Below are 18202 nucleotides of genomic sequence, written 5' to 3'. Positions count from 1 at the left end.
CTCAAGATATTGTATGCTTCTGTGATGTCTCTATGGATTACAATTTGCCATGCTGTTTCATGTTCTTTGTAATCTCCTGTTATCTCTAAACATTTCTTCATGGTAAGCCCTCAAAAAAATAAAATACATTCAAAAAACATAACAATATAAAACCCTTTATTTGGTTTGCCAAGACCAGTTTCACAGCTGGTGTGAACTATGATGGTCTGACTCACTCCAGCCTCATAACAGATGCTCAGACTCACCCAGCTCATAACAGACTTGCAGTGGATATTTTAAGGCCACAATGATCCCCTTAAATCCAGACACTGAAATGGGACTGACTTCAGTTAAATAGAGACTTATTGTTAGCTATAGTGTTTGAGTAATGACTCTGTAATGACTTGTGCTGAGAAACTACAGGAGAGATTTGCCACTGATCTTTTACTTTGCAGCATGCCATAGCAATAGATGACAGAAAAATGAAGGTAAAAAACTTCCCCGTTTTTCTGTGAGAGAAGAGGGATTAGAATTAAAGTTTAGGAAAACTGAAAGTTGTTAACTGTGGCTTCAGACTGAAACTAGGGTGTTTATACAAACAGTAAAAACGCTGTGGGTGAATTGGAAATAATCCCAGGTCAGTCTGAGATGTATATACGCTATCAGAGTTGACTGACTTACCGAGTCCATAGGGTTCTGTCAGTTTATGTCAGTTGTAAATTTGCCCAATGGCTCTTCCTCAGTCTAGGTTATCATTTCACAAGGAGGAGTGTATGAGGTCTGTGGTAGTAGATACAAAGGATCCCAGATACAAAGATCTTTGGATTTTGTATAACTCATATATTTCCATGTAGAACTGCAAGCCCAATTTTCATCCTCATCACCACGTTGTCTTCAGCAGAGTTCCCTGGCTATAACCAAAACCAGAATTTGGCCTTGGCTCCATGGTATTTTTTGATGGAACCATGCATTTAAGTGAATGTAATTATATAGGCTTTTTGTATTTCAGCTAGTTAAAGCCCCCCCCCCCCCCCCTTTTTTTTTTTTATTTTAGAACAAAATATTTACCATTAGGCAGTGTCCTTGGAAGCTCTGTACGATGGCAGCTGTCAGTGGTAGGGTAGGAGACAGCTGAGCTGTGCTGCTGACTGGGACAGGCAGAGGCTGTGCAACTGCAAGGGCTCCCACAGCTTGCATGCTCCTATGTGTGACCACCAGCTACACAAGCAGTAGCAAAACCGGGATGCATTTCATCCCTTTAGCCCTGGTGAATATGCTGTAGGTCACATATAAAAACAGCATGGTCCTCACTGTGCCCCGTACTGGGGCAGGTGCAGGATGGGCTTGTGCAAGGTTGGCTGGAGCCTGATGCCTGGTAGGACCACAGAGGATGCACCACCCTGCAGGGCCTGTTGGCTGGCTGCCATGAAAGCAAGAGGGTCCATAGACCCCTCTGCTCCCATCCCTTCTTTCATGTGTACTTTGTGCTCATCAGAGGCCTCAGCACCCATCCAGCAAAGTGTTAACTGATATGCTGTTTTTCTACTTTTCCCTTTTATGTGAAGAAATGTGAAATATGGTAATAACCTTGGTAATGAGATTTTTTTTATCCTCTATTACCATTAAATTAATAATAGTCTTCAAAATAAGGGGTGGACTAATTGACAATATGGGTCAGAACACTGAAATTAAATTCAAATGAATAGACATTCTTGCAAATCCCAGCTACCTGGAGGGTAGGGGAGCTGTATCTTTTTTTTTTTTTTTTTAATTTCATTGATGCTCCCACACAGTATTATGTAGTTACAATCTTACCAATTTATTTCTTAATAAGGCTCTTCTCTCTTTGATGGTACTTGTGATCTAATCAAACTCCAGATGCTACTGTAGTACAAATAATGAATTGCAAGTAGAGGAAGACTTTCAAACGCATTTTTGATCACACCTATTTGCAATTGTTGTGGTAGGTCTTGCCTGATCATTCTGGTACCTATAATTTTACAAAGATTTATTTTCTGGCCCAGTTGTATAGTCCAGTCTTTGGAAATACACAATCTGATGTCTCTCTGTGATAGAATTATTTGGAGGAGGAAGAGTTTGAAGCAGGAGAGAATTGTGCTCTAAGCCACATGATGATGTCCTTAAAACCAGCTCATAAAGAATAATTGATCCTGGGAGGTGGGATTTGATTCCCTGAGGTCATAGGAACAATTGTTTTCTGCATATGATCTGGAGCACCTCTGCTTCAACATGCTCTGTACTCAGACCCCATACGTTTCTGTAACTCTTCTGAAATGCTGACCTGTAGAGTTCTCTAATCTTCTACCTCTTGTAAGAGAATAAACAATACCAACAGAAGCACAACTGTCAGATCTCCAGCTTTTCTTAAATTTGCCAATTTAATATTCCAAAATTTTGAAATCTGGGGAAATGTGTTCCTTTTTGTCTTTCACTACTGTGTAAATGTACATGCAAAGCAATGGAAACATTTGTTTTCAAAGTCATCTCATTAATACTAGGTCACTGTTTGTTCTGGTGATAAAGACACTTGCTTTGTGCACCCAGAAATCTTAGTCATCAGCAAAAATAAATAAAAAATGAATAGGTAGACAAATTATTTTTCAGAAGGGCAGTGATCTCCTACACTCAATTCATCCTGTGCTTGCATTGAAGTTGAATGAATGCCGTTGTGCATACATCTGTTCCATGCTGGGCTTTCTATTTCTGTATGCTGTCTCTTTTCCATGTCTGGAAATGTAGCTAGCACCAACCTTTGAATTACAAAGCTTGAACGATCAGTAGCAAAGCCATGTGACAAGCAAGAAATAGGTAGCGTTACTTCAGCAGGGTATATTGTACTCTGTAAAATGCAGTTGCATGTTCTGAGCAACTAATGGAAAGTGAATTAAAATCACACATCATGCGTAATAAGAAGACGTATGAAAGATTTTTGCCAAAGAAACTTTGATACACTTAAGACACTATGGCAGGCACAACTGCTTTTGTGTTTACGTTTCGGGAAAAGTAATTTCCTGTCAATCTGTGCCGGGCTCAGAGAGTGGGAGTATTTGCAAACGCAGGTTACTCTAAAAATAAGTTGGAAATGATATAGTTTTGTACACTTCGAAGAACAATACAGGCTGGGAACAGTACAGTTTCTCAAAGACAAAAATGCAGTCCTTCAAAAAAAATTACAAAGAAAAACAATGTCACACACTGTTTAATGAGATTAAAGCCACTAGCTTGTTCTCACTCAGCAAAGGCACTGCACATTTTCCACATACCATTTGAGGCAACAATAAGGAGCATTTGGAGGTCAGATTAGAAAAGAGGGGGGAACTTTTTGGTAGCTTCAGAAAGTTTGGGATTTAATTCTGCTGCATTTAATAGCTGCAGCATACCAGTTTATTCCTTGTTCAATGTCACCAGAATAATTCTGATGTATTATTTTTTTCTGATTCAGGAAATACCTCATTTAGCATGCAATAAGAAAACAAAAGAACATGCATACATGTGTACACATGACTGAACATACACATGTGCATATTGTGATATATGTGTCTGTATGTGTCTGTATGTCTGACTTTGCCCCAGAAGAAGCAGAACAGCGAAGACGGGTGCGAGGCTTTGTTTTCTGTCTTGTGGGAACAAACTGGGAGGCGGTTGCATAACCTTATAGCTTGGCACGTATGGTCCCTGCTGAGGTGCAGATTATGTCCATTATGTAACCGAGTTTATACAGGAAGCTGACAGCATCTAACAAGCTAAAAATAAGCAGACTTCTGTAATTTCAAACGACAATATTTTAGACCTCTCGTGTGGCTGCTTCTCTTTCAGCAATAAAAGTGGTCTTTTTAGACATTTTATTTATTTTTTGTCTAGGATGATATTTTATCACACTGGCAGCCTGTTTTCTCAGAGAGAGGCAGAGCTCCTTTCTCATTTTTCCATTACAGCACAAACTCTTCTGTTTTTTATTTAAGATGCCCTGTAGAAGCAAAGCAGCCCAGGGTATTGGTTCTGCTTTTTCTCTTCAGATAGCCAAGCAGTCTGACATTTGTGGGCAGCTTTTGGAAAAACGGTGTTTGTTTGCACACTAGTAATAAACTTCTCAGACAATTAGACTGCAGATTATTAAGAGCATTTTTTATATTGCTCCTTCAAAACCTGGGTTTTCGGTACAGAACAAAAAGTATTTAGTTTATCCCTTACTGAACTTGCTCCTTACTTTGGCTGCAGTTCCATTTCCCTCTGGTAGGAGCGTGTTACGCTATGGAAACCCTCCAGGACCTACAAGTCAGCCCTTGACTGCAGTAAGGACAACGATGTATGGGTTTTCCTAAGCTGACACTTGCCTTCAAATGAAATTATCACTGCTGTCCCCCCCATGTATGGCTGCTTATGCATCTCACCATGTACATTGGAAGTGATCTTCGATATGTGTATTAATGCTGGGGGAATCAGCCTGTCATTTCTGCCCATGGTTCCTGATGGACATGCAGACACACAGGCTCACGCCAGGCGTCTCCATCACCATGCTGGGCTGCCTCGGCTCAGTGGCCACGGGGAGAACATTTGCCAGTTCACGTGCTGGGAGAAGGCTCAAGGCCTGTTGGCTGTTTGCTGTGGGACTCCCCTGCGTGAGAATCCAGCGGCACGTCTGATCTTCCTCCTGCCCCCTCGTCACCCTCACTGGGCTGCAGTGGGAGCCATCAGGTGCACCGCACCCAGGCCAGGTACAAGCGGGCTGAGGTGGGGATGGGATGGAGGCAGTGCCAGTGCATGCCACCTCGCTGCTCTGTCACAGGGTCTTCTTCAAACTTGGTGAAACTGAGCCATGCACAAAGATCCTGCAAAGTCCTTGAGTAAGTGAAGCTGATCACATGGGGTTAATTTGCACAAGCATGATCTGAAGCCCTTTGGAAAATTTGGACTTATCCACAGACAAGTGTTATTTTCTTAAATATCTGCATTGAACTTCGTTTTGTAGAATTTGGACAAGTAACATTTCTATTTATCCTAGAATTAGGGAGAAATAAGACAAACTCTTCCCGGACCTCTGTAGCAGCTGAGGTACTGATGCATCTTGATTCCGAAGGAATAGCAATCTGTGAATACCACCGCTGCGTTTGTACCTCAGCAGCAATACTCAGCTTCAAGTACACTTGAATCAAATCCTGATAATAAACTGACCTGATTGCAGTGAAGATGCTAACTTGAGTGGTCATTACCCTGCTTTTGATAGCAAGTACTTGATTTGTGATTTTCCAGCATGCAATCTCTTATTATTTTTGTTGTGATTTCCCCACTCTTACAACCCCATCTGATTTAAGATGGTACACGATCATTCATTTGCAGTAGGTGAAAACCAGACATGAAATATTCACATTTGCCTTCCTCATCCTCAGATTTTTCCTTTTAGGCTGGCACCGGTCCATTAGTTCTTAGCAGTCGCCAGCTGCTGCAAGGATAGCCTGCAGCAATTCCTTAAAATCCCCTCTCTGTGCTCCCTTCGAAGCAGCAGGTCATACGGCTGCAGATGAGAGCTAGATCGAGAGGCTGCACCAGCACTCCACTGGTCAGTCTCATTAGATTTGTTCAAAGTCTCCTGTTCGAAACCGATCCATACATGAGGCTTACCGGGGTTTACACAATTCCTGTCTTAAAATAATTGCAATAATCCCTTGGATTGACAACACTGAATTGTTGTATTCCCTCCAAAAATAACATTTAGTTCTAATGTAATACTCAGCGGCGGAGGGGTAGGGGAAAGAATCGAATGCCTGTTTTATTTTTGCTGTTGCGTTACAGTTATTCTGTAGGAGTGGGAAGAAAGGAATGTCACCCGAATGTGCTGGTGCTGGGTGTGAGCTGTAATCACTGCTGCGAGCATGTGGGTGTTTGTTCTGCACGGTCCAGGGGGCCGGTCTTATTCCGGTGCAAACGCAGAGCAACTCTGCTGGGCTTGCGGGAAAGCTGGTGGGAGGAAAGTCAACTCCCTGCTGTTGTGCCGGGCTACCCTTTTGTTTAATTTCTGTGAGAAAGATATGCTCAGAACAGCAAAACTTTATTTTTTTTTTTTTTGGTTAGGATTTAGCATACCACTGAATCAGGAAAATGGAAAGAAGAAAACTGTTTCTTAAGGGAATCAGTTCAACACAATTTAAAATGCTATGAGTAATAATAGTAAATCAGCAAAAAACTGTTGGTATTTGCTCTTTTCTCTCAGTGGTCTCAGAAATGCAGGAAAAAAGATGGCAATAACACACCATAAAGACCATTTCTGGTCCAAAAATGTTCTCTGTCCACACTGTGTGGATACATGATATGCTCTGGCAAGTGAGGGAGCTCCCTGAAGAGGGAAAGCCCAAGCAGTTTTGATGTCTTAAAATGGTCTTCCACAGTGTTTTTACTGCATCCTTAAGGCAGGGGGCTGCCTATGCTGTGCTGTATTCTCCAAGCACATCTGCTAAACCAGGGTCTATGCGGTGTGAGTATTTTGAACTACAGATAAATGAGCAGTGTGGCAGGAAAGCTGGGCATCCTGGGAGTCAGAGATTAAGCTAACTCCTGACCACAGGCTTCATGTCTCGTTGCTGATGTACCCTCAAAGAATGTAAACCTCCTTTGCTTTGCACATGGTGTAATCCTTACAGTTTTCTAATACACTATCGCATGAAGGCAGTGTGATAGGACTGCAGACCAGTCAGGCTATTCCAGGATTCAGACCATTATGTTTATTCTACAACATAAGTATCCAGACTCTAGCTCCCAGTGCAAAGGCTACCCTCTTTGGAAAAGAGAGTTACTGGAAAACCTTTGGGCTTAAAATGGGGAAAATTGTGGTATGGAGCACTGGGAACCTTGCCAGGCTGGACCTAGGCCAAAGAAGCCCTTTGATTATTTCAGTGTATATCAGAAATCGACCGTCACTGGTATCCAGAGCATCATGGAACACAAAGCCAAGCATTAAGACTGATTTTATGGATATTTCAGTGGGCCATTAAATCAATCCGTCAAACCAGCTGCCTCTTTGCTAGGGCTAAGCATGAGCCTAATCTCCCAGGCTGGGCTACTGCCAGGTGTGATTGTCTACAGATGAGACAATCATCTCTGTGCAGCATGAACCAGAGGAAAAGTAAATGGCATGAGGGCATTTGATCAATTTTCTTCAATTTCCATATTCAGGACTCTAGATATCTAGTAGACCACCAGACTACAATCAGTCTTACATAGATAATGACAAAACTCCACTATGGTGGCAAAAAGAGCTGAGATAACAGAGGCCAGGTGACTCCTCATGAGCCCCACACAGACTTGGGCCTTGTTTTGCTAAACTCTGCTCTCCTCTGTCCAGTAGTCTCAATCTTTCCTCATAACGGGTTAAACTTTACTGCAAAGTTGCTATCAGTATCTGTATACCAACATGCCATTGGTATGTTAAAATGCTGACTTACAGCTGTTGATGCATTATTCAGCTTATTCCTCACAGGTGCTATGGAAAATACCTTTTCTGCAACAGATTCAGACTTTCATTTGTAGCATTTTCAGGGTTCCCTGCCCAGGGTTTGAAACACTATAAAATGTCCCATGACAGTTCATGCTGCTCAGGATTCAGCACCTTCGTCGGGATCAGTGAAACACTGTACTAAAAGGGCTTGAGTCTCAGCTACAATCAGTCATGAGCATCACTGAGTTAGTCAGGCAGCAGTGAGGTGAGATCCTGCTCCATTTTTATTATTCATTATGCTGCATAGTCCCCTGCATTTGCTAACATAACAGAGATGCTCTGCAAAATCTTATCCAGGCAAATGGCTAATGGATGCACTGGTCTAATGAGCCCCTATCCCTATGAGGGAAGGTAGAAGATAACAGTAATACATCCTCCTGTTCTTTCAGGGTCATCTCTCCTGTCACCAGCCTCTGGGCATCCGTGCAGCCTCCAAGCATATTGCCTCCAAATGCAGATCTGGCACAGGAAGCAAGATTCACTTCTAGCAGCATGCCTTAAGCTGGACAAAACTTGTTCCAGCTCATCAGACTTCTGAGTGCATCAGCTCTAGCTTTGCTGATAAAAAGTCAACAAAAGGATTATTCTGTAAAAATCCAGGGATTTTATTGGATCTCTACGGGTGTGAAAATTCTTGTTTTATAAACCATGCACGTCTTTGATAAGAGTATTTGTTGACTGGCTGGCCTGTTGAGACAGCCTGTTTTAAGACCATCAGGGTTGTGCTGAGTCAATGTCATCTTGTGTAACAATGTTAGCCAGAAAGGAGAAAAGATCATTGTCTTTATTTATCATCTGTGATTTTTCTAATCCCTCAATAAGAATAGTGTAACATCTCTGAAGAAGGATTTTTGTTACAAGATAAATACCAAGGTTTGAAAGTACATTCCTCAGCTCTAACTGGACTGGGGGAGAGCGATACGGGCTTTGCATAATCTGATGAATGCCTAGTCTTTTCTTTACCATTTAGTCAATTCTTTATTTTTTTTTTCAGCAGTATTCTGTGGTTTAAATATCTGGTTTAAGTAATACCCTCTACATCCGCTCAGATCTGAACCATCTGTTTTAAGCTGGTTTTGCTTGGACCCAGCTAGAGCTGCGTGCTGTCTAATAAAGGCATATGGTTTCCACTTTCTTCTCTTTGCTGGGAATTGCTGCCCACTGTGCATTCTCAGGGTCAGCTGGACAACAGCATGGACTGCCTCTGTATTGAGTTGGTTTACAGAAAAATGTAATTAGCAGAAGGGGTATAACAGGATATGCTCATCCTGTTTTTTTGTCACTTTTGACAGATACACATGAAAGACATACTTAGCAAAAACAGGAGTAGAACATTTTAGCGTGTGCTGTCATCCTGGACTACTAAAAGCAGATTTGAAAAACCTGGCTAAAGGGAAGAATCCTGAGCAGAGCCTGGGCACAGGAATTCCTTTTGGCAAGCTGTAAACAAGTGACTTCAGAGTGCTCCCAGCTGGAGCATGTGTGTGCTTGTGTGATGGCTCAACGCATCGAGTGGAATGAAGTCAGAACTCAGCAATTTGCCCTCACACAGGAATATAAAGTGGTAAATGTTTCCTCTTTAACAATAGAGCAGCTAGAAATATCTTTCTGTGCGAGTCCCCCATGGCATTTTTTTTCTACTGCTTGCTGTGCCTTTGCATGTGAAAATCCATGCAGACAGGCCCTGTGTGGGAAGCCCTCCCTGAATCCTGGGGCAAATCACCCCAGGGATGTGCCCAGCCCTGCTGTTAGCACCTCCCCGATCCAGCCTGTGACAGATGCGGGAGCAGGGGGGCAGGACAGTGGCACAGATCTCAAAGGGGCAACTTAACACACTGCAATTTAAAAGCGCGTGCTGCAATTCAAGACAAAAATAATTGTAGGGATGTGCTGCCCTCTGGCAGGATTTTTTACAGCTCCGATTCTCTGAGAACTGCAGAAGCGCTGCCCAGAGACGATGCTCCGGCACGCGGAGGTCTCTGCTGGCAGAGGGGAGCACACAGGGCACGCTTTGAGTTCTTGGTATGGTATATGCTTTCAGAGAAGATACTCAGCAAATTGGGCTAATTTTCATTAAAGCTATATTCAAAAAGGCCCATTAATGCCACCATGCTACTTGTGGGTATATGGATAGTGGTTTTGAAAACCTGGGCCTCCTCTGCACTAAATGCACTGCAAGTCTCCAGAGGTGAGGCTTCTCTGGTGAAATGTTGAGTTCTGCAGTGTCTACACTGCACTGCCATGTCCTGGGGACTGCCTGCATGGTCAGCAGAAGGAAAAGGAGCAGCTAGGACATTTCTGATCTCTCTGATGTCACAGTCAATGTCTATCTCCTAAAAGCATCTATTAAAAATACCTAGGTTGGCTGTTTGGCTGTTAATGTGCTTTTTTTTTTTTTTTTTTTTTTTTTTTTCAGGTACCTGAGATTAAGTCTTTCTAGTCCTACCCTGAAATAGCAAATAAATAGGAGTGTGAGGAGGCCCATAAAGCTATCCCAGGTGGATGGATATATCTGATTGCTTTTGTGGTTTGAGATAAAGGAAGGATAACACAGATGCCTGGTAGGAATACACTTGCAATTCCCCTTAGTATATGTAGCAGTCTGGCTGCCCACATAAAACCCATGGTTCTCACCTCCAGTGTGTCACGGTCCCAGGAGAAATGAACAGGTAAGCAAGGACTGAGGAAGAAGAACAACAAGTAGGACTCAAATATAAATCCATGATCATCTCTCAGAATTGGTTATATGGCTACATGGGATATCCCCAAGGTTTTGAAGGCAGGGGAAGCCTGGGTTGGAGGGTGCATAAGACCAAGTGGGTGATTTCTGTACTGGTGAGAGCAAAGCAGAGGAAGCTGTGGCAGTGCTATCCTCACAGAGAGGCACACACCCTTGTTGTACGTGGGAATGTCTTTATAAGAGGTCACTTACTATGTGAGCAAAGGAGAGCACAGCTGAAGACTCTATTACTGTTTACCAATCTGTTATTGTACAGATATAACAAATGCTTTAAGCTCTTAGTGGTTTCTATGCCCTTGTGTATAAAACTCAGGCTCACTGATTCAACCAAGTTCATGCATGCCACTGGTCAGAAGCTGATTTTTTTGCGGTGGGCAGTTTTGGGTGGGTGTCTTCATGGTCATCTCTCTCTCTCTCTTTCTCACTCTTTCCCTCCCTCCTTCTTACATATAAATATATATATTTTTGCTCTTTGTCTGGTTTCTTTTCTGCTTAACTGACACATAATCAGCAGGGACCTTGTGACTTGACTAATGATTCTGCTCATAGCAGTGGTCACAGGCTTTGGCATCAAAGTCCACATTGCACAATGAGGTGCTGTGCAGAGCTACCGGAGCTGGTCTGGAAGGCGCTAGCTCAGTGTGAGAGTGCAGCCAGGCTAATAAATAGCTCAGAGCAGGCTTTCATGGATCTGCTTTATTTTTGTCAGGCGTCTGAACTTGTATCCCTTTATGGTACTGCACTATGGGAGTGAAATATGTGTGCTTATTTAGAGCTATTTGGAGTATCTCTGGCTGGCACTGTACTAGGCAGGTCAGGGATGTTCACAAACTATGAAGATGGTGATAAAAGCTAAGGTTTGATTTTATAGTTGCTTTTATTATTTCTAAGAGAGCTTGAAGAGTAAGGAAACTGCTTCTTTATCAACCTTTTCATCTACAGCAGCCACAGCCATTAAGGCACCCTGGGGCCCACTGCAGTGATGGCAGCCTCCTCAGTGATTTCAGTAAGACCTGGACTGATGAGACAAGCTACTGTGGGCTGATACACAGACCTACACTGAGGTACTACTCTGAAAATCTGCCCCTTTTTTGGTTTAGCTTGCACCCACTCTCTTTCTTCAATGTTAGCATGGCAGATACCTTAGATATGGCTGATGCAAGTTCATATAGATGTATATGGAATAAGTATTAATGCCTTTTCTATTACGTTTTACAGACAAACTGGAAGATCCGTGTCATGTTGTCCCTTAAGTCCTGAAAATAGTGCCTGAAAATGGGATACTATTATTCATCATTCACATTTTAGCCCCTGACCCAACTGTGCATATCACTCATCCAGGCTTCTCCTGCCGTGAAACCAGTCTGACCACCAGTTTTGGAGAGGAAATGTTTTATAGCTGCCTGGAATGCACCGAGAGACCTGTGCTCCCTGAGGTACAGCGTAGTGCTGAACCTGAAAATGTTCTGTATAACTGGGAGCCCATTAGCTAAAGCAAGAGGGCAGAACGTGACCATATTTTATTTTAATAAGCTTGGCTATTATCCTTGGTACACATCACAGGAAATCCCTGTTAGTGGCGGCTGATCACAGAACTTCAGTTTGCAAACTCATCTGGAGAAAGGCAGCTGTGACATTAACTATTCCACCCCAGCTAAGGACTTCCATGGATTAGTGGCCATAGACTGGGAGCACCGGAGCCCTCAGTGGGACTGTGACTGGGATGCAAAAGATGTTTACAGGAGAAAAGCCAGGAAACTCATTTCTCAAATGGAAGGGAATTTTTCAGCAGCTGATGTTGAACATTAAGTCAGATTTTCCTTTGAAAAAAGTGCAAAAAGCTTTTATGAAGGAAACAATTGCATTAGGAATGAGGGCCTGCAGGGATACTGTTTATACCCTGACTGCCACAATTACAATTTCCGTGTTCAGAACTGATCTGGTTCCTGCCTAAAGAGTGAAGTTTTGGGGAACAATGAACTTCCCTGGCTCTGGGATGGCAGTGCAGCCCTGTATCCTTCCACCAGCATTAAGAAATCCCTTGGAAGCAGTGAAAACATTTTGCACTTTTCTGAATTTATGGTGAATGAATCCATAAGGATTTTCTTCATGACATCCCAAGGTTATGTTTTGCCTGTATTTGTGTATAGTTGACTAGGTTATGGAGATGAACCTTTATTTTTTTCTCTCTGCCATAAGCTCTTGCTGGAACAATGTGGGTTGCATTTATGCTTTAACCATTCTTGCAGATGGTACATTGGGATGGAAAACCTCCAACCGGCTCCAGCTCTGCTGGTTCATGTTAATTGTCCACATGCTTGAAGAGCTCAATGTTCTGAAGAAAAAACGCAGTCTCAAATACCCTTTTTTTCTTTATTTTTTTTAAGCTTTATTTCAGCACTGTGCTATACTCAAACAAGCATTTGAATGGATTAAAAGGATTTCAGCAATCTGATGTAGTATGTAGGATGCAGTTAATACATTAATCCCCCCTGATGTACTTTCTTCTGCTCAGGTATGCAATCACTAACTAATCCCCAGATAGCTGCCCCTTTTGTACAAAGGAAGCTGAGGCAGAGATGTTAGCAACTTGCTCAGTGTTACAGCTAAGCAACTTACTCAGCTTAGGTATTGAAACCAGGAGTCATGGACACACGGCTCCATCTCAAAAACATGTAATTTATTCCCATACCTACCTCAGAACAGACAAACAGTACACCAGAAGCAAGGAGTACTTGTCATATCAGCTGAAAACACACACACACACAAATGTTTTTAAAACAAATGTCTTAACCTAGCCCTTCTTTACTTGGTTCTGGACATCCTCCTAGAAATTGAATGAAGAAAGAATTTTCCTGTGAACAAGCAACATAACCTATCTGTCCTTGGTAGACACTGGCTGCTCTACCAGCAGGTCTCAAATTCTGTATTTCAGAGTTTAGCAAGTGAGCTGTATTCACTTCTTAAAGGCTGAGTTCAGTCTTTCAGCCCAGGTACAGAATCCAAAGCTGGCAGCTTTTCTGGGAAGGAGAATTATCTCACTCTCCTAGTAGGTCCCACTACTACCATAGCGTTGCCATCACCCACTCGCTCCAGGTGGAAGGCATGTGCCTGTTCTTGGCTGAAGACCTGGCTTTGGGCCACTTTGTGTCTTGTGGGATGAAGTCCATGTCGTATGTTGGGCATGGGGGAAATGGGAGAGGGTCCCACAACATGAGCAGGCCATTGCATATCTGAGTGGGGTTGGGGGAGAGAAGTAAGACATGCTATTTTTATACATTCTGTGGTCATGCACAGTCTGTATTATCGATTTACCATGTGTGACAGCTCAATCAAGTGGCAGACTGGAAACAATGCAGTTCACATATGGACAAACACAGTGATGACAGAAAATGCTATTTTGTACCTCTGGCTGTCTACGCTGCATTTTCTTTGGGTTTTGCTTTTTGAGCTAGGGAGCTTCCTTTCCTATACCTGACCACTTTCTTGACCTAACTCTGAAAGATGTGGATTGATGAGGGTGAAGATAACTGAATCTTTCAGAGGGGAGCCTGCTGCAAAGCTGAAGAGTTATTTGCTCATCTCATTCCTAGACAGACTTGAAGGAGGCATAGGCACCTGCTTTGCTGGTTTTATCCAGCTTGCCCTTCCTTAGCATTGCAAGAAGATAGATGGGCATCAAGAACTGCTGCAGGCTGGTGTGTAACCCCTTCACCATTTTATGCCCAGTTTCCACCTTTTTTCCCCCTTAGGCAGCCAATTCCTGTGAAGATTTTCTACTTTGATTCTTCATTTGATGTGGCCCTCAATCTCCCTTAAATCTACAGTGGTGTCTAGGGAGTCACTTGCATATCAATGGTCTTTCATCTTCAATGCTTGTGGCATCGTAATTTACTTGTTGTTGATTCTTAATCACCGGTCAAATTAAGGATAAACATCCATGCACCTAATACCCTTCTCTTAGAGCCTGCAATTTGAGGGAAAAGTATAGTGAAAGACATCTTTCTGAAACAAACATAAAAAGAGCACGAAAACAAACTGAAATTCTTAAGAGTTATCAAGAGCCACATTTTCTCTTTCATTTAATGTTGCACAATGCCAGCATTCACCCTCCTATAGTGTGTGTCTATTTATGGTAACATTTTCTAGGGTTTTTATAAGAAACTGTGAGTTCCTAGGGAAAGCAGCATGAACAATGCATGCTTTTGGAATCCCAGCTTTTCAAATTGGAGTGGGACTGGAAAATAGCTGATTGACATGGCAGAATGACTCTCCTCTTATCAGCAAAAACAGAGCCGATGGAATGCTTTTGGGAATTCTCATGTTAAAATCCCACTTTAATTAAAGGATTTTAGTTGTTTCTAGTAATAATGAGATATCAAATAATTGCAATTGCTTTTTGCATCAAAGTGAATTAAAATGCACTCTTTTCCCAGTGTTTGCTCACTTGCTTATTCTCAGGTATCTCAGGTAATGCCTAAGTCTGCAAGGATCAGCTTATGTTTAATAATCTTTGTACTCTAGACAACAAACCTTGAAACACAATAAAAAACAGTTTATAGGAACCACTATGAAAAGAAAATGCACTCCAAAGGACTGCCACATAAATAACCATTGGATTGCTTTAGAAAGGCTGTGAAATGCCGAATTACCCTGACAGTGATGTCTTTACTCTTTTCGCTGTAGCGAGATCTTATTAACACTATTGGAGAGAGTGCTGCTTTGGGAGCTGCAGGCATTGTTATTTGGAGACAGATGAGTTTAACTTTGTCAGAAGTAAGCCTGTGCCTGATTTAAATGCAATGTGTGAGATCTTCATTTTACCTTATTAATAGACCTTAACTGCACCAGTTCTGAGGAGTCAGTAGAGCAGAGCTGACTACTTAATCACTCGGCTGCCCCCAGCCAGGATGACCATGCAACACGCAATTCTTCCTGGTTCAACCAGGCCTTGTAAGGCTTACGGGCAACCCCCGCGGTAGGGAAGGAAGTTCATGGCTAATACCTGGCATTCTGGGAGACAGTTCCTCAGTATTTGTCATCCTGGTCAGATTCCTTTCCAGTTGGATAAAACACCAGGAAATATACTAGGGCCTGACCTGCACACCAGTCAGACCAGATTAGGCATACCAGTGCTGCCCAGCAATTTGTCTGGTTACAAGAACTCTATCTGTGTCTCTGTGTGGGCAAGTGAAGTGAAGCAGGCTGTTTAGATCAAGTGGAGAGGCTTTGTATCATGTGATATCAGACTTAGTCACATTAAACTCAAAGATTTAAACACAAAGCTGTGTGAAGTGGTGTTCCTGGGCCACTTTTCTCCTGGCAGATAGTAAAGAAACCCAGCCATCATGAGAATAAACGTCTGAAGGTAAGTGTTCAGTTGTCCTCAGCAAATTCAATTACTTCGGCCAATTTTTGTGAAAATTCAGCCATCACTTCTGTCATAGTCCATGTGAAAAGGAGGGTTGAACTTCCCCCAGCTGGGTCAAGTGACACAGGCAAGACCCTGGAGCATCTCCATCAGCTCCAGACGCCCATGCTCTTGCTATGCAGCCATGCTGTCAGCACCTGCATTTCTAGCATACATCATAGATCCTTTCTACATCTACAAGCTGCAATGTTTTCTAGGGAGTGCAGATTGATAAGGCCCTTTGCAAATTCTGCACCTCCCCTAGGTTATATTTTCTGTATAAAATCTCCTGACAATCCCTTACATTAGTTACATGTAGGTTATCCGAATTAATTCATTAATGTGTGCTGCTTACCTATTGCATACTTTTCAGGCTGAAAAAAAAGAAAAAAAAATAGAGTGGTTAGTTTCTAGGGGTTAAGTATTTCTGAAAGAGAATTTACTTCAGTGAAGCAATTACAAACAGTTTGGTTACTGGTAATATATATATAAATATTCATATGCACACATAAAGTATACGTGAGATAATTGTCCTTTATATTAGAATCTCTGTAGTTGAAAAAAATAAGACAAATAGCTGCAAAACCAATAAAGGACCTATGAGACCTAAGATGAGTTCCCTACTTTTTTTTTTTTTTTTTTTGACCCAGGCAATGAAGCAGTAACTCCCACTGGCTTATATTATCCATTTTGTTCCAGAACTTTAAGGATCGTCAGGCTTAGAGCTTTGTGGTTTTGCACCTCTTGGCAGCTTTTAATTCTTCAAACACATGCTATTATCCTCATATCTAACCTCAGTGAGTTATTGTCATAATAGCTATGTTAAACAAATTATTGTAAAACAAACACTATCTTAAAAGAGCTCTTGAAGGCATGTAAGAAATTTTTTTTGGTTTGTTTTTACAGAACTCCTTGAACTCCTTTGCAGAATGAAATATTTTAAATTCCTTTTAAATTAAGGGAGACGGGGACTAGAGCACAGCCAATGAATAAGAAATAAATTGAGTTTAGAAATGATCCTTCTTTAAAAGAAAAAAACATATAAATGAAATTCAGACTATATCTTTCAAAAAAAAAGTTTTTTAAGCACATTCTTGATAGGAAAAGTAGAAATTTCTGATAGATATATATATATATATTTTTTGATGGAATGGCTTTTTCAGAAAAATGTGGTTTGTAAAAATCAAAGTTCTGATTCTTGTGGAATTTTTGAGGAAAGGTGTAAAAGGACTCATTTAGCATCCTGCTTGTGCTGTAGGACTGAAGGACATGCTAACAGGATACAAAAAACAGCATGGAGCTGGGACAGGGGAGGGTCAGGCTGAGTGTTAGGGAAAGGTTCTTCACCCAGAGGTGGTCGGGCACTGGGACAGGCTCCCCAGGGCAGTGGTCACAGCACCAGCCCTGCTGGAGTTCACGAAGCATTTGGACAGTGCTCTCAGACACATGGTCTGATTTTGAGGTTACCCTGTGTGGAGTCAGGAGTTGGACTTGGTGATCCCTATGGGTCCCTTCCATCTCAGGATATTCTATGATTCTATTATTCTATATGGTAAAGTTGTACCTGCCTATACTACATTAGTGCATCTTATCTAAATGTTATTATATTCTATAGTATCCTGGCATGGATCCAGCTCTCCAGGCCCAGATTTCTCCCACCCAATATATCCATTGAACTGGGACAAGTTAGAAGTGAACACATTTGGTGGGGGATAGGGGCACCTCCTGAGGATGACTTTAGGGTTTAGCAGTAGGGTTTAGCTGTTTTTGAAGTCACACTGGAGCAGTAGGTGTTAGAGATGGCAGTTTTGGTCAGAGGTGCCTATATCCCACCTCAGTTTTAAGCCAGGCGTCTAAGTCCTGGTTTGGATCTGGGCTGTGTTTCCTTGTTAGTCAGAGGTACAATACTTTTCCATGGAAGTACAAAACAGCTCTGATGTACTGCTTCCTTCCTTTAAGAGATACAAGTTTTCTTTATTTGTTTGTCTGTTTTTCCCCCAACAACACAAATAATTTTTCAAGTGCTCTCCTGTTATTATATATTCAGAGGAAGACCTCAAAATCCAAGTTTCATTGAGAATTATAATTCTTGATTATTACAGCCTAGTAAGGCAACCAACGAAGCACAGACCAATCCAACAAAACCTGATTTTCAGGCTACTTCAGAAGTATCTACCAAGTTTCAATCTCTCTTTTTAAATGGTATGGGCAGCCTAGATGATTTGTAAGGACAAATCAGCACACACTGTAGTGTGCTAGTGATCAGCTGCTGGGTGATACAGTGATGAGGTACTTCTCAAATCACAGCAGGTTACCTCCCACACACGCTGACTCTGTTCTCAGTGGAAAAGCTGAACCAGCTTATGACTCTTCTGCTAGCATACCTTTCCTTTTGAGGCCAGACATTCACAGATCGTAGAATAGAATCACAGAATATCCCGAGTTGGAAGGGACCCATAAGGATCATCAAGTCCAACTCCTGGCACCGCACAGGTCTACCCAAAAGTTTAGACCATGTGACTAAGTGCACAGTCCAATCGCTTCTTAAATTCAGACAGGCTTG

At 42.1% G+C, this 18202-nt stretch overlaps 1 protein-coding gene across 1 annotated transcript; it reads left to right on the top strand.

Moving 5' to 3' along the window:
• Positions 1–8984: 8984 nt before the first annotated feature.
• On the top strand, positions 8985–17867 carry HYAL4 (hyaluronidase 4). Its single transcript, XM_040544763.1, is given in 5 exon segments — positions 8985–9053; positions 11538–12444; positions 14920–15005; positions 15556–15597; positions 17742–17867. Coding segments are annotated over 5 exon segments (1230 nt in total).
• The last annotated feature ends 335 nt before the right edge of the window (positions 17868–18202 follow it).

The sequence above is a fragment of the Cygnus olor genome, chromosome 1 (genome assembly GCF_009769625.2).
Source record: "Cygnus olor isolate bCygOlo1 chromosome 1, bCygOlo1.pri.v2, whole genome shotgun sequence".
NCBI lineage: Eukaryota > Metazoa > Chordata > Aves > Anseriformes > Anatidae > Cygnus > Cygnus olor.
The sequence above is the reverse complement of the archived record's forward strand: the minus strand, read 5'-3'. Positions and strand labels throughout refer to the sequence as shown.